Here is a 27,018-nt window from a genome sequence, read left to right as displayed (position 1 = left end):
TTACACTACCAACCTCCCTTCAGGATCTGCAAAAGCTACTGAGTAAATGAATAACGTCACTTGCCAATTACCAAAAAAGTAGTCAGACACAAAGTCATAAACTAACAATTGTTTATTAATCTTGGAATCATAGTTAACAGCACTTAAGCATTGAGTGTGCAAATAATTGGTAGATAGGGTTAATTGTGTAAAGGGAACAAAGATGACAAAAGCAGTTCAGTTATGTCACAATAATTCAGCATTAACTGCTTGCTGATATAAATTTACAGTTGAAATCAGTGTCCAAGAATAATAGAAATTGATGAGATTAATTTGGGATTAGATTCCTTAGATATCTGACAAGTTAACAGCATTAGAGAGCTAGTCCATTGAATACCTAAAAGTCTACATGCTTGTAGTTAGCAATGTTTCCAGAACTTATGCAACCTCGTCCTTATGAACTGGTTCCCTCTCCGGGAGGATGGTGTTAATCTTCAGAGATATCGAGTGATGAGCCTCCATCTGTACAGGTGCTATCTGTTCCTCATGGATCCTCTACTTCTGGGTAAATTCACTTTCCGTGCTGGTAACTGGCTAAAATTTCACCTTCCTTGATCTCAGGGAAACTTATATAATTATATGACACACATATTTCCCTGTGTCTGGCTGGTGTAGCCGTACAAGTCTCAACTTCTGTAACCTGTCTTTCTCTATCTGTCAGAGATTCACTTTCTGATTTTACAGAGAAACCCTTCTACATATATTACACAAAGTACTCCTACATCCTCTATTACAAAAACTGCTACAATAATTATTAGCAAAACTGGAACTAAATGAAGAGCTAAAGACGGAGAACCGAAGACTGAGGACTGAACACTTTAGTGTCAACAACAATTTCAAAAGCAACCAGCTCAATTCTACTGACCAATCTGAGTAGCTCATGTACTAGAAGAGTTCAACCGTCTGGTGTCCATCACCTGACACAGTCCTGTTGGTTTCCCGATGACCTTAAAATCAATGAAGCATTGGCATCTAGACATGTTAGGTTGCTCATTTGCTCCCTAGCTTCTCAGATCTTTGATTACACAGGTCCAGATCAGGCAAGACATCTTTATGTCCCTTTTAATAAGCCATCTCGGACCTGTGGTCTTGATGGTTTGTCTTCAAACCCTGGCAAGGAATGTTTTGTTTGTAGAAGCCTTCATGATTTGATTAACATTAGCCCTTTCCTTTCTTAGCATTCAGTCTGACTACCGACTCCATTTTGAGGACACATTGAAGGCATTTCTTAGGGCATTTCTCCTACAAGACATACTCAGCTTTCAATCAGATTCGAGAGGTGCTTTGAGAAGGGCAGTAGTCAAAACCCACCAGAATACTAGGATAACTCCCATTTATGTAGGGAGGTATTTAGGAGGAACTTGTACAGTAAAAAAAGCTCAGAAGGGTAACTCAGGAAACTATACACTGTGAGTTTAAAATCAGTACTTTAGAAAATAATAGACAGTATCCTGAAATAAAGAATAGTGAAGCATCAGGAGAAACAGAATGACAAGAAGTAGTTAACATGGTTTTTATAGGTGGTAGATTTTGTTGGACAAATCTACTAGAGTTCTTTGAGGATATAACTGTATTAGTTGACAATTTAATGTATTCAATCAATTTAATGTTCCTGCACTAGGTGTTTGCATGGGAAAACAGATCTTGGAGGCAATATAATTAAGGCATTTAAGATCTTCAAGGAATAGATAAACTGGATCCCAGAATGATGTTCAATATTAACACACGGTCTAGGACAAGCATAATGGATTCAAACTTAAACCAGAAAAGGTGAATGTACGTTTAACTCTTCACCAAGAGGGTGGTAAATATGTGAAATAACCTACTCAAGAAGGTGTGGAAGTGGAGGATATTATAAATTTTAAGTTAGTCATTTTTTTTGACAGATGGGGAGTTGGAGAGGAATTTACCAAAAGTTATTCCTGAAATTAGACACTTTTTCTCAGAATTGTTTTGATAATGGAACCAATGCACCCCCAAGACCCAGGAATTTTGGCCCTCAGATGTTTAGATCAATATAAACGCAAAGAATATAATATTACCTCCAACAGTCACTTAGTAACAGAGTTCCCAAAGCAAGGAGAAAGTATACTATAACAGATGATAGATATGCATGCAAGGTGTTAGCTAAAGGTCAAGAAGGGAGAACAACCAGAGACCCAGCAAAGGCAACTACAGATGATAGTTCACCACAGACATATCCCAGAGAAAAACACAGCCAGCCTGCTGAGGAGAGAGGTTATATACTTTGGTGCAGACTTAACACTCGAAGCCTATCAGTGCTGCAATATAGTCTGTGAAGTAATTTTTTAAAGCATCTTGGACATTGAACATTATCCTGTTATTAAGTGAAGCCCAACATATTGCGATACTTACAATAACATTTATTATTGTGCTTACAATGATTTAGATTCTGTTGATTTTTAAAACTATCAATTCCCTTCCATGTAATCGCTGATACCGAACCTTATGATGGTGTCAACTATGGTGTGGCAGATGTAATTACATAAAGTAGTTGTTAATAACATATCTTTATGTCCAGTTCAACTCTTAATACTGCTGGCACATTAGCGGCATTCTGAACTTTAGCCAGTGTTCTATGGTAGTTCTGCTACTGACATAACAGGGCTTCATCAAAATTAGTTTATGTAAGACAATTGAAAGGAAGCTAATTTAGGCATTATATATGAAGTCCTATAAAAAAATAAATCCCAATTCATTTTTCCATATATTGGTGAAAGGGGGAGGGGATGGCCTCACCTGAGACCCTTAAGCTAACGTAGATCACATATTTGGATTGTCAACTTGCGTTTCCTTCATTTTGAGTGGCCATCTTCTGAGATTTGCTTTGAAAATACACTTGTTCTACAAACTACTGTTAGTGGCAAAGAAATCAGAAACTATAATAAAAGATTAACAACAAAAAGGAACAGAATACTCTCTGTTCATTTCTAAGAAATATCTAAATAATTAAATAAATCTATTAGCGTTTGTGTAAAAATAATTACAGAAAATACATTTAAGTCTCATTCTAAGGTAGGATTTCATGGTTATCTCATGCTTGTCTAGTATTCAAAAACCGTTCAACATTACAAAATGACTGCAATAAGTGGGAAATAGCGCCCTCTAGCATGGTCATTGTGCTATTACAGTACTGGATGAATCAGAGAGGTCCTTTTTTTTATTCGTTCACGGGATGTGGGCGTCGCTGGCAAGGCTGGCATTTATTGCCCATCCCTAAGAGGGCAATTAAGAATCAACCACATTGCTGTGGGTCTGGAGTCACATATAGGCCAGACCGGGTAAGGACAGCAGGTTTCCTTCCCTAAAGGACATTAGTGAACCAGATGGGTTTTTACGACAATCCGGTAGTTTCATGGCTATCATTACTGATACTAGTATTTTAATTCCAGATTTTTTTTTATTTAATTAATTGAATTTAAATTCACCAGCCGCCGTGGCGGGATTTGAACTCGTGACTCTGGATTTTAGTCCAGGCCTCTGGATTACTAGCCCAGTAACATAACCACTACGCTACCGTACCTCCTCACTGACCATGTGGTTATTTGTTCGGTTTATTTTATTAGGTCACATAGCAAGGGGTGTAGTTGGAGACAATTAGAAGGAGGTCAGGTGTCCTAATAACTTGACCCTGATGTTTTCAGAATGCAAGGAAAAACTAGGAGACAGTTTTACTGGAGGAGCATAATGTCGTCATATATATGGCATATGACATTTCTATGTAATCTATTGAAAAATGACTCCAAGGAAACATTGGGGTAGTGATGCCAACAAGGGCCTGAAGGAGATTTATCATAAATCTCTCTTTTAATAATATGAATGTCTTAAAAAAATTACTTTTAAGAACATCAGTAGTCAACTGGTTAATAAAAACTCTGATGGGATTTTGTTTAACTGACCTGGAAGACTGTAAACCCACTGGATTATGGCAAATCCTTGACAATAATTCCTTCAAAGCTACTACACAGGAAACTATACACGACAGACTCAAATGGTAACAATGGTGACATTGTGACCTCATGACACACAACAGTTTCTGGGGTATGCTTTCAGCTTCAGATGTTATCCTTAAACTGATCAAATGCAACTCCACTGCAAGATTATAGTCCTCATCAGTTTTTGTTCATTGCAGCACGGCTAAGAATGGTACTGTTGCTCCCACGATGGCTCAGTGAGTAGCTGAGACATATGGATCAGGAGGTTCCTAGGTTCAATCTCTGGTCTGTGTTAAGTTAGCTGATCCACTGGAGCATTGGAAAAAAATATATAATTGGCCTCAGCAGCTCTGGGTTAGGGAGGGGAAAATTTGACTTCTGCTCAACCTTTGCTTTTTTTTTTACTCGTTCATGGGATGTGGGCGTCGTTGGCAAGGCCAGCATTTATTGCCCATCCCTAATTGCCCTTGAGAAGGTGATGGTGAGCCGCCTTCTTGAACCGTTGCAGTCTGTGTGGTGAAGGTTCTCCCATGGTGCTGCTAGGTAGGCAGTTCCAGGATTTTGACCCAGCGACGATGAAGGAACGGCGATATATTTCCAAGTCGGGATGGTGTGCGACTTGGAGGGGAACGTGCAGGTGGTGTTGTTCCCATGTGCCTGCTGCCCTTGTCCTTCTAGGAGGTAGAGGTCGCGGGTTTGGGAGGTACTGTCGAAGAAGACTTGGTGAGTTGCTGCAGTGCATCCTGTAAATGGTACACACTGCAGCCACTGTGCGCCGGTGGTGAAGGGAGTGAATGTTTAGGGTAGCGGATGGGGTGCCAATCAAGCAGGCTACTTTGTCCTGGATGGTGTTGAGCTTCTTGAGTGTTGTTGGAGCTGCACTCATCCAAGCAAGTGGAGAGTATTCCATCACACTCCTGACTTGTGCCTTGTGGATGGTGGAAAGGCTTTGGGGAGTCAGGAGGTGAGTCACTCACCGCAGAATACCCAGCCTCTGACTTGCTCTTGTAGCCACAATATTTATGTGGCTGGTCCATTTAAGTTTCTGGTCAATGGTGACCCCCAGGATGTTGATGGTGGGGGATTCGGCAATGGTAATGCCATTGAATGTCAAGGGGAGGTGGTTAGACTCTCTCTTGTTGGAGATGGTCATTGCCTGTCACTTGTCTGGTGCAAATATTACTTGCCACTTATCAGCCCAAGCCTGGATGTTGTCCAGGTCTTGCTGCATGCGGCCATGGACTGCTTCATTATCTGAGGGGTTGCGAATGGAACTGAACACTGTGCAATCTCCATTTCTGACCTTATGATGGAGGGAAGGTCATTGATGAAGCAGCTGAAGATGGTTGGGCCTAGGACATTGCCCTGAGGAACTCCTGCAGCAATGTCCTGGGGCTGAGATGATTGGCCTCCAACAACCACTACCATCTTCCTTTGTGCTACTTAAGACTCCAGCCATTCAAGAGTTTTCCCCCTGATTCCCAAAAGCATACAGCTGAACATTGGATGAGAACAGGATTGGACTCAGCTGTGATGTTTCCTATGGTTAATTTGCCTGACCGAACTCCATTTCACACATGAATAACGGCTACTTGGGTGAGGGAATGGAGGATGCCCAGTGCTTGTGGAACCTGATGCCAGAAAGCAATCAACTTCTTCAGGAAAAGAAAAGAAAAGGAATTTAAACCATGTCTTCAAAAATTTTCTTTACTCTAGTGAGTATGGTTAGAGAGTCAAATGTATCCGGACACCAATTGCAGTAACTTGTCAAGGCTTCTTCGACAGCACCTCCCAAACCCGCGACCTCTACCACCCAGAAGGACAAGGACAGCAGGCACATGGGAACAACACCACCTGCACGTTCCCCTCGAAGTCACACACCATCCCGACTTGGAAATATATCGCAGTTCCTTCATCGTCGTTGGGTCAAAATCCTTGAACTCCTTACCTAACAGCACTGTGGGAGAACCTTCACCACACAGACTGCAGCGGTTCAAGAAGGCGGCTCACCACCACCTTCTCAAGGGCAATTAGGGATGGGCAATAAATGCTGGCATTGCCAGCGCGCCCATATCCCACGAACGAATGAAAAAAAAACCCAGTTTGATGCTAGATGTGTTGGAATATCAGAGAGATGAATTGAATGGGTCAACTAGCCTAGTTTCATTTTTCACTTTTTTCTTATATTCTTAACTTACACATGTCCTACGATCCCACCTGAATTCCTAATGGCCATGAATCAGAACACAAAACTGCAATTAATTTAGTACTAATTAGCAATCTACGCAGAAGGACCACAAGGAGAGCTGCTGTGGGAAATTAGAAATTGAAATGTCAAAGTAGTGAAATAGAAGGTGCTCTTTCTAGGTTGAAGTACATTGTTTGATCAGGTCAATAACACTAATACAGTAAACAATGGCTAACTGCTTGGATATCAGCTTGGCTCAGTGATGGTACTCTTTGAGTTAGAAGGTCGAGGGTTCAAGCCCCACTCCAGGTCTTTAGCACGTAATTTAGACTGATACTTCAGTGCCATCTTCAGATGAGATGTTAAACTGTGGCTGTTTCTGCCTGCTCAGGTCGATGTAAAAATCCCATGGTACAATTTTAGTCCTCCCGGTGCCCTGGCCAACATTCATTCCTCAACAATAACCACTGACAGAGTGGTTGACTAGTTATCTCATTTGCTGCTTATGAAATCTTGCTGTGGACAGTTGGCTGTGCATTAGTATATCTTGAGGCTGTGAAAGGTGCTACATTATTGTAAGTTCTTTCTTAATCCCACATTTGAAGTTCTGCATGGCTCAGTCAAAGTTCCAGGTGAAGATATTGACTGGGAAAGAACTCCATTGGCAGGAGAAACACTGCATGAACCTGATCTGCTGGGTATTCTTCACAGACTTATTTGATTGATGCAGATTGTTGAGGTATAACTGTGGGATTTGTTTTAACCCTTGCATAAATATGGAGGCTTGGCTTAAACTCTGGCAATGGAGAAGGCAGCCAACAGTTTGCATTGGCTTTGGACTGTTCTGAGCCTAAGAACAAGAGCAGGACTTTGTCTGCCAAACAGAACAACACTATTCCATCAGTTGCTAGGATTATTCCTTATAATTATAATAGACTGTGTTCTATAACCCAATTCTGTTAAATCAAACAAACTTGAAAACAGCCTTCATAAACAAAGATCACCATGCTCATTTTACATTATATTGATGTGAGTTACATCACTTATCTTGGTTTATCACCAATGATATTAGGTGGCAGAAAATCGCAAGATGTCTTTTGTTGTACTGTCTTACTTCATAAAACACATTTTCCACATTCTCCTTACATTTTCATTACTTTCCTAGGTCTTGTCCTCTCAACAGTGTTGTTGAATCTGACTTAGAAAAAAAAACAAGGGATGGAATAATGCAATGGATTAGAACACTGGCTTTTCACTTTTGATATCTGAGTTTGAATCCGGGTCAGACGAATTGGATGGAAGTCTCCACTGTTTGTTAGTTGTACGGGTCCTAAGTGTCTAAGTGAAACTAATTTAGTCGCCTGAACCCCATTCCTAGTGGTCATCAATTGATCTACAGAGCAAGGTTGCCAATATTTCAGTACTGACTGGTACTAACTTCACAGTCTCGTTCAGAGAAGCCACAGGGAGAGCTGGGCTGGGAACTGAAAATGTAGTAATGGACGTAGGGGATACTCTTATGAGATCAGGTTGGGCATAAGGTACATTGTTGGAGCTTTATTGGTATCTTTTTTTAATTTGTTTTCGGGATGTGGTGACCCTGTAAAGCCTGCATTTATTGCCCATCCTAGTTGCCCTAAGAACACTAAGAGTCAACAATTTAGAGTGGGACTGGAGCCACATGTGGGCCAGATCAGGTAGGGGGTGCCAGGACTCCTTCCCTGAAGGACATCAGTGAGCCAGTTGGGTTTAAAGACAATCCAGAAGCTTTCATGGTTATTTTGTCTGGTGCCAGCCCACAAATTGGTTGAGGGATAAATATTGGCCAGGACACTGGAATTTCTCTTCTTCCAACAGTGCCATGGAATCTTTTATATCCATTTAAGAAGGCAGATGGTTTAACATTTCATCTGAAAAATAGCATCTCCAACAGTGCAGCACTCCCTCAGTGCTACACTAAAGGGTTGGTGTGGATTATGTGCTTGACTCTACCTTAAATATTTAGACAGCAGAGATTCTCCCATCCCCACACTTTAAACAGTTACCACTCTACATGCATCCAGGGATTCACAAAGCTCTCTCCTAACCAGAAGGCAGGAGCCAAGCACTGGTTCTACCTCGCTGGAAGCTGAACGTAACTATTGGCCTCAGTGTGGGCCTGACTAGGAATTGAAACTGAAACCTGGCTCAGTTACACACTGGAGTTAACAACTGAACCATCCAGGGGACGAGAAGTCCCCCTGCGACTGAACTACAGTGGGGAGCAGAATCCTTTATACTGACCAAATATTAAGCACTCAATCCTGTTAAGACATTTTAGATCTTGGTTTATTTGACGGCCAGGGCGTAAGTTCCTTCTCCTTGTATTGTATATATCTTTTAAAGGATCTCTGTTATATTTGTGTTCGTTTATATCCCGTCCTTGCCAGCATTGTTTACTGTATCGCTTTTTGTAAAACGGAAATGATCTGTGCCAAAGCTTTGATCTTTTAATTTAAATCTCGTTGTGGCTAACTTGTGCTTCCTCGATTTTCTCTTTGCCTGACCCCCTCCTTTAGCTGAAACTAAAACAGTAACATTTCCTCAGCACTGTTGAGTGGTCAACCAACAAGTCTTAGTTTATTATACTTGAAATAAACATCTCCTGTTGCATAATTTTGGTAAGGATTAGAGAGAGAAATCAAAACCAATCTGCTGCCAAAGAAATCCCCAAAGACTATTCTTTAGGGAGGGGGGAAGAGGCATTTTTGTGTCAAATGTGACTGTTGAGGCGGTGCACTCTGTAGCCACTAATTAATTGATTGATGTTGGAATTTCTGATGTCAAAGGCTTTTTGAGGAGGAGATATTGAAATTTAATCGAGATTTTCCCATAATGAATGAAATAGTTAATTTAGGCAGTCACACTTGGAATTTCCCAAATCTAACCTTTTTCACGCACACTCCACACGTGTGTCACTCACTCCACTCACTCACTCCCTTTATTGTCTATCTCTGTCTGCACTCACCATTTCTTTGAGGAGTTTACAGATACCCGCTCGTGTCCTTCATATTATACCGTCTATCTCCCCCTCTATCTCACTGCGGAGATACGAGATCGTTACAATTATTTTAATTTACGTTTCGTTTTTCCAGTTCCTGCCTCTTTTTATGGGAATAGTTTTACGTGAATCATCCTGCCAACAAAATATGCATTTGGAAAGTTTAAAATATGTTGTCTAATATTTCTTCACGGTAACAACATTCTTGCAATCTTCCACGAGAAGTGTCAGTGTCATGTCAGTGTCTGATTTCCCTGTAGCTGAAATATGGGACTGTCTGCAGCTCCCGCTCGTTCCATTTCTCCTGATGTGCAAGTTGTTCTTGAAGGAAAACTGGCCGAATATTTAAGGAATAAAAATATTTTTGTTGTTATGGAATAACAATACTGAGTACTGGTGACTGTAATTGGGAATAGTCCTTGTCCTAAAGATCTGGGCAGAAAATCATGTCCTGCCTTTTAAAAGGAGCCCTTATTTCGATTTAAAATAGTGCATTTATTTAAATGCTAAAATAGTTCCGCTTTAAGTTGGGACTGTTGTTAGGGACAACAACGTCATACAGTGGATAGAATTTAATATGTTTTAATCTAAAAGTATGGAATATTGAATAGAATTCAACTGTTAAAGTAGAATTCCAATAAGGTAGATTGAATCACTCATATATTTCACTTCGGTAATAAACTGACAATTCAGATTTTCTTTTCGTTAACAGTACATTTAAAACAATAAATAAGAATCCAATTTTGAATAAATTATTGAAACAAATGACTAAACCGACCTTTAAGTATCAATTCTCTAAAATTAGGAAAATATACGCATACTTGCAAGACTCACCTAGTTTCTGGATGTGTGTACAGCATCGGCTATAATATGAATTGAACTATACAGGAAACTTATAATTTAATGTAATTTAGGTATAAGTCAACACTAGTATAAGCGATTAACAATCGTGTTTATAACTGATAAATTGGGCTTCTTGCCTGCTTTGCAAATAACAGGCGTTTAAAGTAATGTAGGTAAAGGCGGCGCACGTTTGAAGAGCAGCATTTTAAAAACCATAATACACATTATTGGTTGTTTAATCTGTAATATTGAACCGTCTTCAATCAAGGTGGGTGTACTTCATACTTCAGATACACCCTGGGGTACACACACACACACACACACACACACAGTTACTAGTCTCTGCCAAAAGACCGAGTACAGTTTTTGTTGCCTTCGATTTCATGCAACATAAGTGATGTGAAATTCTGATACACTTTCCGAATCGGAAAAACGAATTTATTCGGTCAAATGTTTAATTTGTTTCTGAATGAGAAATGCAGCGAGGTATTTGGTTAGTATCTATACATTTGCATTGTTTTATTTCTGATGTCAATGATGTTAGTTCACATTACTCAACAAGTAATTATTTTATTTTACTTTTCCACATTATTTCCGTCCCTTCCCCTTGTCTTCTCCTCCCAGGCGTCTAGTTATCTATTCGAAATCCCCCTGGAGCTGCATTCATTTCTCAGGCTCTTTATCTGTCCCCAAATTCCCTCTTCTCGGAGTTAAAGTGCTCGTATGATGACACAAACCCCACTCTGAGCACAATCCCGAGATGTGGATTTGTGATTCTTTGGGAGTTTCACTCCCTGACTAACTCTGTTCCATGCTGAGAGTGGCCTTGGTCTGCTCTGCATCGCCGTCTGAGCTGTAGCAAAGCTTGACAAGTCACAATAGGGAACATCAGCCCAGCTTTGTTTCCCCCTTAATCCAATACCTGGTAACTGGGCATTTCTATTCATTTAAGAGAAACAAAAAACACAGACACACACACACACACATGCACTCACGGTCTTGCAAACTATTTTTAGCTGTAAATTCTTATTTGACAATGTGCTTTTCATAGATTACACGTGTATTAATGTAATCCAGATCACACAATTTCACATGAACAATGCGTGAGTATGTTTTAATTTTATCTACACCATATCATAAAGTAGCTCTTGTTTATAAATCCTCTAATTATATTCAGCAGTACACCAAATAATTATATATATAAAGAAAAATTAACAAAACGTTTTGTGCACTGATATATATATATATGCATGTACTTATTTATATGCCTATAAATATGTATCTGTACATATATATATACACACACGCATATATATATCCAATATGTGTGTATATATATAAATGTATGCGTGTGATATGCTGCATTTACTATATATACAGCGTGAGTTAAGCCTAAATAAACATTCCTGTAACATTAACTGTCAGAATTTACTACTAATTTCATTTAGAGAACTCAAGATATACAATGGCTGGAAATGATACAGGTTATTGTTAGGGGTTTCAGATTCTACTCACTTGGGGATATTCTCTACTCGGGTAATAAATGACTTACTTTATTCGACTTTGTAACCGATTGGGTTTTAAATAAAACAAAAGATGTTCAAATGTTTTCCTCTCGAGTTTCAAATATCAACTAACGGTAAGTATATATAATACACCGATAGATACTGGAGCAGGGGAGAGATAAGTTCCTCTCCTTTATTGAACATATAATTAATTCTTATTACTAATAAAACGTCGTATTTTATAACGTCTGTCGCATGTGTTTATAAGCACGTCCGAAAGTCACGTTGATTGTTTACTAAATGAGGCATTGATGTAATGTTCTAAATATAACATTTGGGGGACATGTCGGCCAGCGGTGAACGAAAGGATGAAACATGCCGCATTTACTGTACTCAGCATTCAACAAACCCTACAACGCTCCAGTAATTGGCCCTTGGTATGTCGCTGACATGTTGTGCTACTCTTTCGCTTTAAATGCCTGGAGGGCACATAAGTGTATACAGACAGCAGAAGTATTATTCAGAAATGTTATTAGTTACCGAACCGTTTACATTCTGATAAGAGTTTAATCCTGGCCTTTTAATAATGAGTCCATCTTACCCCAAGTGAAGAATTCGCCTTTCACAGGGAAAATAGCAATTAGAGGTTAAAGGGATCTCTATGCCACTTCAAGTTCAATTTATAATGCCTTTCGGTTACTGCCTTTTCCTCAACTCCTAATCATGTTTTCAGAAGTTCCAGATGGAGCTACGACCTCTCCCATTGTTGCTTTTAACCGTGCTTGCTCCGATTGTGTGGAGATATTTTTTTCCATCTAAATCCGTTGCAATTAGTATCGATGTACAAAGTGAGGACTCAGAACAGCTGTGAGTCTTGACGAGCCTCATATACTGTGTCAAATGGCACACTAGATTATTTAGAGGTGCCTTGTGGAAAAACCCAATCTGACTTCAAAAGGAGTGGGAACCGTAGCTTTTTCATTCAGGTATAATTTACAAAACGCATAGCAGAGATTTAAAAATTATGAGGTGATTGGGCCTTTTTATGTCTATGCTGCTAGCAGCGAATTTACAAATTAGATTAATTGAACAATTTAAAGAAATGTGTATATCTGATTATTTCATCTGCGAAACTGTAATCAATTTAGTGCCACTTTATCGCAAAACTAATAGCAGAACTGGCATTCAAATTAAGTTGCATGTATATTGGAATAATAGTTTGTAATAATTGGATTCTGTCAGTTTCACAATATAAAATAACTATGTCAGCACGTAAAAAATGTAACGATTCTATTTAACTCTACGAAAAAGCAAATTTATCTATAGACTGACAATGATGTGGATGTTGAAAGAATCAACCCTGATTACGGCTGCCTGTTGCACTGTTTCAATGGAGTGTTAGAATAGGCATATACGGAGTTGTCATTAATCCCAGAAGCTTCTTAGAAGCATGTGTGGCTTCAGAGAAAAGGAGCTGTGCTCTGAAGCCTCAACAACAGGCGTTTCAATTGATGAGATGGACAATAAAGCAGCTTACCTCTTATTCTCTGCTCTGACGGCATCGACAAGCTGTACATTAGGACAATTTCATCGCCATTAATTCATTTACGTTCCCATTTGCCCCTAACAGCAACTAGTTACCGTGTTGTGTTTTTTAATCAGTCTCACCCGTATTGTATTCATGCTCAGGTCTGTCTGTGTACAGAATAGCAACAGGGCAGGAACAAAAAATGGGCAGAAAAATTACACACATATATACATATATATTTATATGTGTGTGTATGCGGTAAAACGAGATGTGATGTTACATGGACAACGAAGCGTTTATTCTAATTCACGTGATTTTCAGACTTAGTAAAGTGTCCCCTCAAACCTCCTTTCACACAAAAAAATCTAAAACTTGCCTGCACAGTACTTGGTGGCAACTTGGCATGTATTTATTAAAATATTCTTGTTTACCAGGACTGTGGTCTCTTAGACCTTTATCATTTCTCCCTCATACATATGGAAGACATGACTCGCACTTGGTGAAGTAATGTTCTTTTAACGCTAATTGATTCCAGAAATTAATTTCTTCTACCTGCCTGATCGGATGGAAAGGCTGTCCCCGTGCCCAAGGATTAGCACTTCCCTCTCTAACATCTTCCCTAATTATCTAATAGCATGGGGTGCGAGAATTCTGCCTCTCTTCAACCACTTTCCGCATTAATAAAAAATGATTGAAACTGTGATGGCAACTCGATTTCAACAAATTAGCGCAGGCACTGGGAGATGGAACAGAAGTACCTTCTTGTAATTTTCCCGAGTTTAATGTCAATAATTACACCAATTTGATGGGAAATGAGCTGAAATTATCTGCCGCTCTGTTCAGTCCTGCGGTGCAAGGAAGAAAAGACGAGCGAAAGAGAGGAGAGTAAATAAAAGAAAGAGATGACGAAGGAAGGTGAAATAAATCAGTGAGGTTGAGGGATAAGTTTTTGAAGAAAATATAAATTCATAATTTTCTCATCGCTTCGATGGAAACCATGTATAATTGCACGGATCTAATATCCATCTAAATATGTATTGAACGACGTAGAGATAGAAATACATATTCAGGGTAATTAAACGGAACAAGGTCTAATGAATTGGATAGAAAAGACAAAAGGAATCTTGGAACAAAATAAGGCCTTTCAGGCTAAATATACGGACATCACAAGGTATGCGCTAGACATGCGGGGAACCTGGCACAGATATAATGTGTAGGTCTGATATGTGTAACACTACATCCAGAGAGGAGGTGGACAAAGGGTAACAACATTCAGAATAGTTTCCTCTAAATATAGAATTGTACATTTGTGATCCATGTTAAAAATTTAAATATTAAAATATCTATCTGAGAAATTAAATGTATTTCACCTAAACACAGCTCAGATCATTGGTAAAAGTTTTAATAAATGAAAAGTAGTATGTTAAAATCTGCGAAATGTTAGTCTCAATTGTTTTGCCTCTCGTTCTTGGATATAAATACTAACTAACCCTGCTTCTAACTGGGTTATCATCTTGAAAGTGACCAACGAAAAAATGACCCAGATATAACCCTTTTGACATTAAATGTGAAGCCATCTATTAAAACTTTAATTATAAGACTCATAAAGTTCTCAGGCAGCTTGATGTCTTTACCGCCGCTTTTCCGTTGATATGCAACATTTTCAGATGCGCATCGAGAGCAAAGCTGATGATCTGATTCTCCCCACTAAGGGTATTTAACTAACCTGCAATGCACAACCTACAAATCACAGCTACGCTACTAGCTGGACTTAGTGGCAAAGGACTTCTACACCCATTCCACTCCATGGATGGTTATGTCTTAATACTAATAGAAGTCATACATTGCAGCGAGCTCTCCCCTAGCACTAGGTTAATTCAAATGTAAATTTAAAGTAAATATGAAGGTGATCCAATGCACCATCCAAGCAGTTTAAAGCTTGGCAACCCAGCACACTGGAGTTATACTGCACGCTGTGTGAAACCTAAGTGGTGTAAAGCAACTTGCTAGAACTGGCTTATATTCTTGTATTCAGTGCAGTCAGTTGACTCCCAAGTTCCACTATTGCTTTCAAGTCGATGCACATTCTTAACTTAAGGAAAGATTACAAAGAAATGTATAGAGGATTGACATCATTGAGTCAACCTAGGGCATCCTTTATAGGAACATACGAAAATGATACACAGAAAAAGACCAGGCGGTCCATCAAGACTGCCCCACACTCATGATGCCTGGCGCATCATTGCTGGACACTTCATAACCCCCAGCAGCCATGTAACCTCCTGGGAAAGAAAAAAAACAGGGCTACTAAGAGAATAAAACTCTGGAAAATTCCTCTCCGACCCCCTCAGGCGATCAAAACCAGTCCAGGAGATCATTTTATAGAAATCTAGGATCCCACAATCACAAGGCCCAACTCCGCCCCCCCCCCCCCCCCCCCAATCTATGCAAACTTATAAGGATAGGTAAATACGCAAGAGCTGTGAACCCCCCTTTAGAAGGTATTCTCACACTGACTTGGTTACATAGGGACACATAATAATTGCAGTGTCGTGTAAAACCATGCTAAATATGGCCGCAGACAATCTATTGGGCCATACTGGCATTGGGAATGATCCAGGCTCCCACCTTCTCTTCTAACATTAAAATGGAAATAGGCCAGGAGGGAAACTCTGGACATAAATGCAAGCACCCAAACCCTTTGTCATTAAGGAGGACTTAGCAAAACTGAGGTCTACTGACTGCGTTTCGCACTGTACAAACAGGTAGTGTAATAATACCCTTCATGAAGATTGTCACCTTCTGAATCGGATCACGATTGCACCCGTCCCCCTCACGCACACACCCGCCAGGCGACAAGTTAGAATAATATGTGCTCAAACAACTCCTTACCTGCAGATTACCTATTAGATTTTTCATAGCACGATCTTTAATAAGTGGATCTTTTTTAACAAACGCAAAGTATTGAACTACGTTTAGTAAACGCCAATCAACCAGTAGCGCAGTTTAAAATATCTTTGTAACCACTACTCCTGCAAATGATTGTTTGTCAATAGTACTAACTCAAAAACAATTCGTATCCAAATATTAACACGTTAAATCATGAATTGAACAAATTATTTTGTGATTGATGCTACTTTCTAGTGTAGTCAGGCACTATATTCTGAAATACCCATGCACTATATAACGCAATATGCCCAATTATGACAAGTGGTTGAAATTCCATTTTTAAATTATCTATGGATGTAATCGGACGCAATTTTAACAAACACAAATAACTCTTCAATCTGAACAAAAAGCAAAGAACTGAACCAAAATCAGAAATTGCTGGATCCGCTCAGGAGCATAGTCAGCATCTGTGGCGAGAAAGGACACGTTAACGTTTCAGATGTGGACAGTTCACCAGGACTGTCTGTCCTCTCCACAGATGCTGACTGACCTGCTGAGTACAGCCAGCAGTTTGTGGTTCTCTCTTAAACTTGCCTCTGATTGCTGCAGGAAGACTTGGAGAGATTGAGCAGGTACAATGGGCAGGAGGTATTTTTAGTCGCTGGAGGGCGGAGAGCGTGTTAGAAATTAATGATAGATGCAATTTAATTCAGGAAAACAATTGTATGAAAAAAAGTGTTAAAATGTATTTCACTGAAATGGCCCCTGTAGTCCTTTCAGCACCAGGGCCAGTTCCCGACTATCAGCGCTACCTGCCAGCATGGTGATTGAGTCCTATCCTCCGCCCTAAAGCTTCCCCATTGGCTGATCGCAGTCCTATTTCATGCTGAAGTGCAGATCTTTTACTTCAGTAAATAGACTCCCAACCCCCTGCAAACCTGTTGCATCTAAAATAAGACATTCCGCAGAGTCTCGGTAATAAAAGACACATCGGACTTGTTAGAGGGGATTCCGCAAAACCAAACAAAAGAAAATCTCTTTGGACTGAGAGCATCCGGCGAAGTGGAGAGATGAACCTGAATTTCACGTCCCCGATACATCAAGTTTCTGCCCAGCGGCCAACGTCTTTCTTCATCGAAGATATTTTACTGCACAAACCCAAGCCTCTGAGGGAAGCCCCTCCTGTTTCTTTTGCCAGTTCCTTGGCATCCCGAGTCCCTTTGCTAGAGTATGGATACCCTATAATGCCAACCCCGACCATACTGGCACCACATCCTCACCACCCACTCCACAAGCCGGAGCATCATCACCCTTACTTTCTCACGTCGCCTGGTAAGTCTGTTTGTTGATTACTGAATGATAACTGAACAGTGAAAGGAGATACTTACCGGCGCTGCAAAAGGAGAGTGGTTTTAACTTAAAAGGGCATTTCTTTCTGTACATAACAACATATGTACGGGTGTGCCATGAATATATGAAGACAGCCACGTGAGGAGACAACACTCATTCTTCCAGTATCTATATTTACAAATTAATGTTTCCAAGGGTTTAATTGAACGCATTTTTCGCAGCATGCAAACTTTTCACAAATGTATTCTAGACAGAAATCAGGTTACAACTGTACAGTTTAGGCAAATATATATGGAATCGTGTAACAATGCAATTTAATAAAAGCTTTGGATATCGTTACACTTCATGAGACAATACAAGAAATTAATTTAATCAAAAATTCAGGCCCAGAAACAAGGCGCAGTAAACAGTTGCTGATCTAATTCAGGCATTGTAATGATAAATTGTTTTTGTGGCTGCGATTCCTTTCAGGGAACATATACACACAAAATGTGTCATATAAGGAAATAGGAAATCGTAGCTTAGATATTAAACTTTAATTTCGAACTACGTGACAAAGATTAATTTGTTTTTTGAAAGGACATCTGTTTCAAAATGGAATTGTTGCTAAAGTTTGATACTTTGTTGTAGTTTGAAAGTAACCTGATGCCAGACGAATACAATGCTCATGGTATGTACAAATATCAGTGATAACGATTAAAACAATTTAATTTTATGAATGAAAACTATCAAACAGACACGTTTGTTTTGCACAGACGCGAATAAAATATTGAAGTTTTTTAAGTGCTTTAAAATGTCTTTTTCTTGTTTTATTAATAATTCTGAATGCATTGGTCTCTGCAATATTTTAAGGACATTATTTTTAAAACATGCAAATAAAATGGATACATTTGCAGTTATTTTTTAACAGATCCTGTTCATTAATGTTTTTAAAGCTTCGCTCAGATTTTTCTGTTACTTCAAACTTCAATCATAACTGTGGAATTTTAGCAACGCGCCTTTTTCTTGATTAATTTGCAACATTTAATTCATTTTTTTGTGAGTTAGGGCGAATTTTGCCCCTCGTAAGCCTTGCATTCAGCTCTCCAACCATTCAGTCACTCGGACTGTTACAAAACAGCCACCATTGCATTCGGGTAACGTGAACACGGATATCGGATAAACTTTATCCTTCTCCCAGGGTGGAAATTAAAACATATTTCCAAAACTTCGTTCTGAAGCAAAACTCTTGATTTTATTCTGTATAAAGTAATGTTAACATGCTTGTTAAATGCATTAAAACTATTTAAACCACTACTGAACGATATATTAAAAATATTACTATTCAAAAGAGAAAAGATGTTTCACATTTATAATCTATATTAAAAGTATATTTTATAATATGAAATATAACCACCATAAATTGGGGTTAATAACATTGTATTTTAAATGTTATATTCATACCAATATTAGCTATGCTTATTTAATTATTACTAAATATACCGGACTTAGACCACCAGACACACAACAAAATCATGTAACTACTTTGAAATAGATATCTAGGAAACTGTAGTGGGTGCAAAATACCGGCAGTATTATTCAGCTGATGAGAGAGTGAGTTTGTACGTGGGCAAACACTGATAGATACATCTGTCAGTAGACCATCTTTAAACTGAAGTAGAATAAATCTTAGAATGTTACTCACTTTTAGGAAGTTAGAAATCATAAATTAATATATGCAGATTTCCACCCTTTCTAACGCGAACTATTAAGGGAGGGAAACACACTCGCCTCCTCTACAATAAATTGACTTCCAATCTTTGGGAGTGAAATAGAATTTGGCCTATTCTAGAAACTAGGGCGTATTTCAGAGGAATTCACCGGCAACCGGCTCTCATCTGTATTTTAACACTGAATTTTGTAAAGCACCAAGACTGCTTTAAGCAAAGGAACCCACTGCTACTCACAATGTTAAACAATTATGGCAATTATGATTCTAGGAGAGACACGAAAGAAAACAGCAAAATGTAGCCGTTATTTTGTTATGTCTGTTTACAATTTGACTGATCAATTACTAACCCCATGTAACAAAACCCGCCTTTCATAAAAACGTATGAACTATTCTAAACTTCTTATAAAGTGTTATAGACTTAGTAGGCAAGTTGAGGAGAGATATGAATGTCTGTTTACCAAATTAACGTGAATGTCTTTGTTCTCTATCTCGTTTCATTGCTTGAAAAAAAGCACACTAAATAACTAGAGTTCAACTATAACCGACACGTCAATAACATCGAATGTATCTCATTAAAATAGCCAGTACTGTCCTGTTGTACAGGTCTTATACAACGGGCCTTACAGATAAAACACAAGTTTTATTGTACTGACATATAAGGACCAAACATTTCAGGCGAGCGCCAACTTGTTCAGTAAATCAGAGAATGTACGAAATGAATCTGGAGCATTTTACTGGCAAAGCTTTGGCAATTCTTTAAACAACAGATAACCGTGAGTCACGTAAATGGAGTACCTCGATCGTAATATTTTTCAAATTTATCATTGACTTTTAATAAAAATGTATTTTACCAGAAATTATCGTTAGACAAGTAAACGATCGAATATTGTGAGACGAACATTATCAACAGTATCAAAAGTATCCATCTCCCTGTCGTTTTCCTTTGATTTTAAGGCCTAATTTGATATCCTTTGCTTTTATTGTCTACCTCTAAGGATACGTATAAAATATGTACAGAAAGAATATTTAAAAGGTGTCAGTATTCCTAAGGGTTGTTGTAGGATTTGATACCGCCGATGGTGATGTAGTGATGGGCAGTTTCAGAACATCTGCCGAATCTTGGAGCAGAAGGGTCATAATCGGCCATAAAACTGCAGAGTGGGAGCCAGACGAGTCAAGGATAAATAGTTGCATTAGGAATCTTTTACTATGTTGAATGCTGATTTGGGGAGGTTATTCATACCGGAGTGTTGTCCCTTTGTTATCAGTAGGTATGCATGTGCCCGCTCTCTTCCAACGTCCCCCTGAGCTTCCAGGCAAGCACTGCAGGCGGCGGAAAGCTCGGACCGTCTTCTCGGACTCGCAGCTCTCAGGGCTGGAGAAACGCTTTGAGATTCAGCGCTACCTGTCAACCCCAGAGAGGGTGGAACTGGCGTCGGCACTGAGCCTCTCGGAGACACAGGTACAGCCGGAGGGACAACGGGGAGCTGGGAGAGGGAACGAGGGAGATGGAGGAGGGGAATAAAAGGACATGGTGCAACCTTCGATAGAACTGAATTCCATTTTCCCAGATACAAACAGATCTTTACACTGCTTTCAAAAATAATCTCACTACACACATATACACTTATATATTGTATAAATTGAAATAAGTGAAAACACTGAGCTATTCAAATCAAAATCAACTAAAGGGAAGGAATTCTAACAAATATTCACAAAGAATTTGCCCTTTCTACAGAGGTGAGACACAAGTGAGCAGCTGGTTGTTGACATGTTTCTATTTGTTGATAGCGATTTCCAAGCCGTGGATGGGGCTAGACTGAGCCGTCGGCCCGTATCAATCAGTTAATAGAAAAGTTGAGTAGCCCCGAACGGAGTTTAATTCAGACAACTCACAACTTCTGTTTTAACCCCGCCCGTTGAGTTTTCCCTTCAGGAGTCAGGATGCATAAAATCACTTCCCCATTCGATTCTTTTTGGCGCCACACATTTATCCCAATTTACAGATTGATGTTATCAATATAAACCCCACCCCCAAACAAAAATCTCAAATTTTGTAACACCCACAGTTTAAATTCATTAACAATACGTTCAGAGCAAGAAACTAAACCTAATTCTCAGAATGAAATGCTTCAAAATGCAATCTGCAGATTCTCGCCTTTTTATATTATTTATATTTGAGTGAAGCGACTTCTCATGAAAATAGTGATCACATAAAATAACGGCAAATTGTCTGATTTGATGAAAATGACAGTGGTGAAAGTGGACTGCGAATCGTTTTTTGAAGTTGTCCTAATCGAAATATTTTTTTACAAGTTTAACAGTATCGGTTCGTTCACTACACATATGCGATTTCAATGGCAGTTACTTTTAGAATTAAAGCTGTTACTTCTGGAATTAAATACTTTGCGAATTTACACTCGTATTTTTCCAGTAATATCTGATGCTGGGGCTGGGAATTTCACACTCGAATTTAGATAGAAATACTTAATCTTACAGTTAAACTCTTCGTGACGAGTAATTTGTGGTGATAGTTATTTAAACCACAGAATTTCTTCCACGTGAATTTATATTTGTCAGATAAAGCTCTCAATCGGTGAGAATCCATTGAGTTTTTGACATATTGTGCAACTGCAATTAAATGTTCATTACATATTCAGATTATATGTTTTAAAAAGAAATAAATCATGTCAAATATTTCCGCAGATATCCAAAGGAAAAACATTGCATTTGGTTGTGCAAAAATAACATTTTGGAACCAAGAATAATTCTGTTTGAAGAATCTGAACTATCTCTAAAATGTATCTGCATTCCAAACGCTGCATTCAATTTGGCCGCTGCTAATGTCTCCCCCTCTGCTGCTGAATTAATGTCATTATTCGCACAGTATTCCCGACCTGTAGTAATATAGTTCAATGCGGTTCATTCCTAACCTGACTGGGTCAATAATGATCCTGTCCCTTCCTGTAAAGTTCCTCGAGCTTCTTGTTGGTGTGTTTTTTTTCCAGGTTAAAACGTGGTTTCAGAATCGAAGAATGAAACATAAAAAGCAGTTAAGAAAGACTCGGGATGATCACGGTCAGAAAAACTCACCCACCGACGACCAATGTCTCGAGTCTAGCGTCAGTGAGGCGGAATTAAACCAGAAAAATTCTTCAGAGATAAAATCTTTAAGCAGCCAGAACGCCTTTCTCTTAGAGGACCATGAAGATGATGTGGATATTATTGAAGATGATGACATTTGTTCTGCTGATCATATAGTGTAAAATAAGATTTAAAATTAAGATCACGAAATAAATACTACATCGCAGTAACTGTTGGGTTTGTGAGGGGGGTGTGAGAATCGGTGCTGCAACGCGGACCTGATGTGACAATCCCTGAAAAATATACTACTGATAGTCTGTAAATCTTTTCTGTATATAGCTCATTAACGCAAATCTAATGTTTATTTCCAGTTTATTGTTGTCAAATAAATTCGGCTGAAATGATGTTTGATACTATCTATACTATATTAACAGTTGTTAATTTCTTTGATCATTTTGTAGCACTTGTAATGTAGAATGTCTGCATCTTGTAAACGATTTTAAATTATATTCATGTTAATAAAATATTAATTTACAAGAAATTAAAATCGAACTATTAACTCCTATAGTAGCATTGAAAGATTTACCGTCCAAAGCACCGAAAATCTAATATTTTCAACTATGTATTCGATTTTTAAGGTGTGGATTTAATTTTTTAAAACCTGTCTGTTCTTGATCGGAATTTCTGTTACATATTCTCAACCGATTTCCCCACCAATGCAAATAATTTATGTAAAACTATGAAAACAAATACAATGATAAGGTTTTAAGCTAGAACCTAAACAAAGATATGTGGTGTTGGATTTGTATATATAGTGTGCATTTATTGATTTCACATTTCAGTACAATTTTTCTTAATAATACAAACTATTTTAAACTATACTGCAAGTTATTTACTGTGTTTTCAGCATCAGTTGTGTAACTAGGTAACTTGAATAATCCACCAACTAGATTTTCAAACACGAGAAAAAATCTAGTTTGTGTTATTCTCTGTATAATATATACTGTATATGGTATTTTCTATATAATATATGGTATATGTAATCTTTATAATATATAGTGTATATGCTATTCTAATATACTGTATGTGTTATCCTATGTATAATATATACTGTATGAAATATTCTATGTATAACATATACAACATGTTGTACTCTATACTATATATACTGTGTGTGTTATTTGCCAATAATCTACTAAAGAATACAAGGTTGCGCCTTAGTATTTATGTGATACTCTACCCAGGTTGAACATAATCAACCATTCTGATACCCTTCAGTCTACATAATGTCTGCCTGCAATCAGCTCCCTGATAGTATTGGTAAAGTTACTCTAAGCACAATATTCAAACTGTGACTAAATAGCACATACAGTATTTCTCATAACAAGAAAACAGTGAAGCAGTCATTTAAAGGCAGTAATTCTGTACAGGCTTCAGAAAGTGCTTCTAAATTCCTCAAGCTTCAAACTCAGTTTATTGATGTCAATAGAAAGCTTAACGGAATGAAATTATTGCATTTTAACTTCATTCATTGAAATCTATGCTACCGTACTCAATTGCACTTCATTGAATGTGAAGCACGTTGGGACATCCTGAGGTCATGAAAGTTATTATATACATGAATTTTTTTTCTTTCTTTTCTTTAACAGTGACTATCATGTCCATGAACCCTGATTACAACAGGACATCAATTGAAACAGACCATGTTACATCAGTTTCCAAAATATCTATTTGCTCAGCTTGATCTGTTTGTAAGATGAGGGCCATCATTCAGTTTCAAGATAAATTGTCCATCATTTCAGGCACATTTATATACAGGAGATAATTTGATAAGTATGCATCCATGAAAAGATAACATTGAATATACAACTATCATAAATAAATAGTGAGCAATTCTACTCTTCTAAGTTCTAATGAGATCTTCAGTTAAATCTTACTTACAAAACTAGTTTCTAAAGAAAATATATGGTTGTATGAAGATTACACTTTGATCAGGACTCCTACAGAATGGCAGTGAATCGGAGTGGTCATTGGAACTTTATACTAGAATGAGGTATGCATTTATTTAGCCCCCGTTATTATTAAAATGGTGGTGATATAAATTTAAGAAGAATGACAGGAAAGCAAATCATTGAGTATGGAACAGCCTTCACAGCTTTTAATTTGTACTGCCTACATAACATGCCCTATGTCTTAATCATGATCTGCAAAATTATCTCCATAATTTTTTTGATTTGGAATACTATTAGTACAATAACATACAGAAAAAAAATCATAGACCATAATAAGTACAACAGTAATAAAAATTGTTAATTTCTTCAGAAAATAGCAATTCACAGTAAATAATCTAATTAGCCATATTACTGCTATATTTATTCTTTTGGTGTAGAAATGTTGCCATGTGACCCAGTTCCATAAGTACCTGCCTCCACAGCTTTGAGTCCAAATTCAAGAGCTGCATTTAAGGTCACCTGTTGATGTCAGGAAACTGGACTGAGTTCATCACTTTCACAAATCGCTGCAGTAGCTGGGCACAGTACAAATTCTCTCTCCTTCTGTCTCTCACACATATTTCTTCCCTCATACTTCAAAGTGTTAAAAGGATTGGATAGGGTAGATACAGAGAAACTATTTCCTCTGCTGGGGGAAATCAAGAACGAGGGGACATAATCTTAAAATTAGAGCCTGGAAGCACTTTTTCACACAAACGGTGGTAAACATTCAAAATTCTCTCCCCCAAAAGATTATGGGTGCTGGGACAATTGGAGCTTTCAAGGCTGAGATTGATATATTTTTGTTAGGTAAGGGTATCAAGGATATGGAGCTAAGGCGGGTAAATGGAGATGAGGTACAAATCAGCCTTGATCTAATTGCATACTCGAGGGGCTGAATGGCCTACTGCTGCTCAGATGTTCCTATGTTCACCTGCTTGGTTATTGGCATGAATTAATGACATAATTCCCCTGGCAACTAAGTATACGATACAATAATACATACACTTTGCAATATGCTACAATGATAAAATACATTAGAAGCAGGCAGCAGACTCTGCAGCAGTTTAACCTCATAATTGGAAACTCATTGGACTGTCCAGGTAGTTATTTAATAAGGCTTGAGTTCCATTATTGGTTTTCAATGGAGCTTTAGCTGGGACTAAGTAAAAGGCTTTACATAGTAAAACATTTTTAATAACTGAGTTCATTATAAGAAGATTTAAAAGGCACTATCTTCATCAAAAAGTATTTGGCCAAACCTTTTACAGTGATGAAATTAATTACACTGAAATGTGTTATTATATCCTCATGAGATAAATGATGCACATCATACAAAGCATTTGGGGGAAGAATAGATTTGTTTAAGTTACTTAAGCTGTATACTTCTCGTGATGTAATTGCTAGTCCTAAAGTAAAATGAACAATTTACAAAATTCTATCACCCAAATTTTTAAATAAGTAATTCTCTTTTCTGAAGTGCATGACACAATAGGGTCTTGACACTCTGTCTAGCGTATGGGTTCAAATCCATTCCCAAATGCACAGAAGTTTCATCTGTCTATTGGCTGCAAGGGCCCAATGTTAAGTTTTGGCAATTTCAATCTAGTTTCTCTTGAGTGTAGGTCCAAAGCACAAAACTGCCTATGATTTAGCACCAATTGCAACTTCAATTAGAAGGACTAGAGGATAGCAGGTGTGGAAAATGGAGAAACTTACATTAGTGCAGCAGGTAGTATGTGTGCTCCTGGCACAGAACCTTGCTTTATTAAATTGAATGGATGGAGAATCATGGGGAATATATCCACAATTTCCTGATATGTGCTCCCAGATGGCAAGGTTCCCTGTTGGGAGTGCACATTCATAAAATCAGCTCTCTAGTATACACCTAACCTGGCAAATGCTCAATGCTGACACTGGAGGCAAAAAACAGAAACACTTCATCTCCATCGCTAACATCTCTTGCCTTCATGAACATAAAAAGCCTTAAAAAATTCAAATGAGGTGTTGGATCTATAAAAATCTGCCTGATCCAGCTGATATGCTCGATGTTTCTGCTTAGAGGAGGAGACACTATTCCCAACCACTGACTCTCGTGCTAAGACCAATTTCAAAAATGGAGACCGGTTGTGCTCGAAGTAAAGTCCAAGTGACAATACACAGGAGATCATTTGTTATCACCTGAGAGCCAGGATTCAAGTAAGGCAAGTTGGACAACATCGTACAGAACTCTTCATTATTCTTCAAGCAGTGATCAAGCCTACCCAACATGTCGAGAAGAAGGCAACTGTGGACTTACAGTTGATGGAGTATAGATTGGGGTCCAAGGGCATGATTTTAGCATGGCTGTGGGATCTCAGTGTTGGGGGTGGGGGGTGGGTACCTGAGTGATTGCAACACAATTGAAGCCACTTAACTTAACTTTCAGGTTTCGCATCCTCAAGCTGCGCAGTGGGCAGACTGTGCACCCACTTGACGAGTTTAAAGCCCACTATTTAAAAGGCCACTCCAACAATGCATTTAGAAGACAAAAGGAGGCTACAATGACAATGCAACATTCCAGAGCCAAGGCAGCACTTAGGTTCTCCGACACCACCTTGGAGACATTGCTGGACGCAGTGAGAAGCAGGAGGGAGTTGCTTTATCCCCCAGACAGGAGTAATAAAATTGATTCTGTCACAAAGAAGGTGTGGCTGGAAGTGATAGAACAGGTCAGCAGCAGGAGCAGTGCCTCGGTCGTGGCTGCAATGCAGAAAGTGATTTAATGGCACAACCAGGTCAGGAAAAGTGAGTACAGTTACTGATTGGCCTTCATTCTATGGTGAACATTACCCCACCTCACAATGCTCTGCGAAGCCTATCCCATCACGTCACCCCTCACACCCACTTAAGGT

General features: G+C 38.6%; 1 protein-coding gene across 1 annotated transcript; it reads left to right on the top strand.

The window, feature by feature from the left end:
• The first annotated feature begins 17,058 nt into the window (after positions 1–17,058).
• bsx (brain-specific homeobox) lies at positions 17,059–22,315 on the top strand. Its single transcript, XM_067970773.1, has 3 exons — positions 17,059–17,320; positions 20,321–20,511; positions 22,058–22,315. Exons 1-3 carry the CDS (start codon positions 17,059–17,061, stop codon positions 22,313–22,315), a joined length of 711 nt encoding a protein of 236 aa, XP_067826874.1.
• Positions 22,316–27,018: the final 4,703 nt, after the last annotated feature.

Source organism: Heptranchias perlo, chromosome 33, assembly GCF_035084215.1.
Source record: "Heptranchias perlo isolate sHepPer1 chromosome 33, sHepPer1.hap1, whole genome shotgun sequence".
In the NCBI taxonomy this organism is placed as follows: domain Eukaryota; kingdom Metazoa; phylum Chordata; class Chondrichthyes; order Hexanchiformes; family Hexanchidae; genus Heptranchias; species Heptranchias perlo.
Note: the sequence above shows the minus strand (reverse complement) of the source record. Positions and strands in the feature narration are given on the sequence as shown.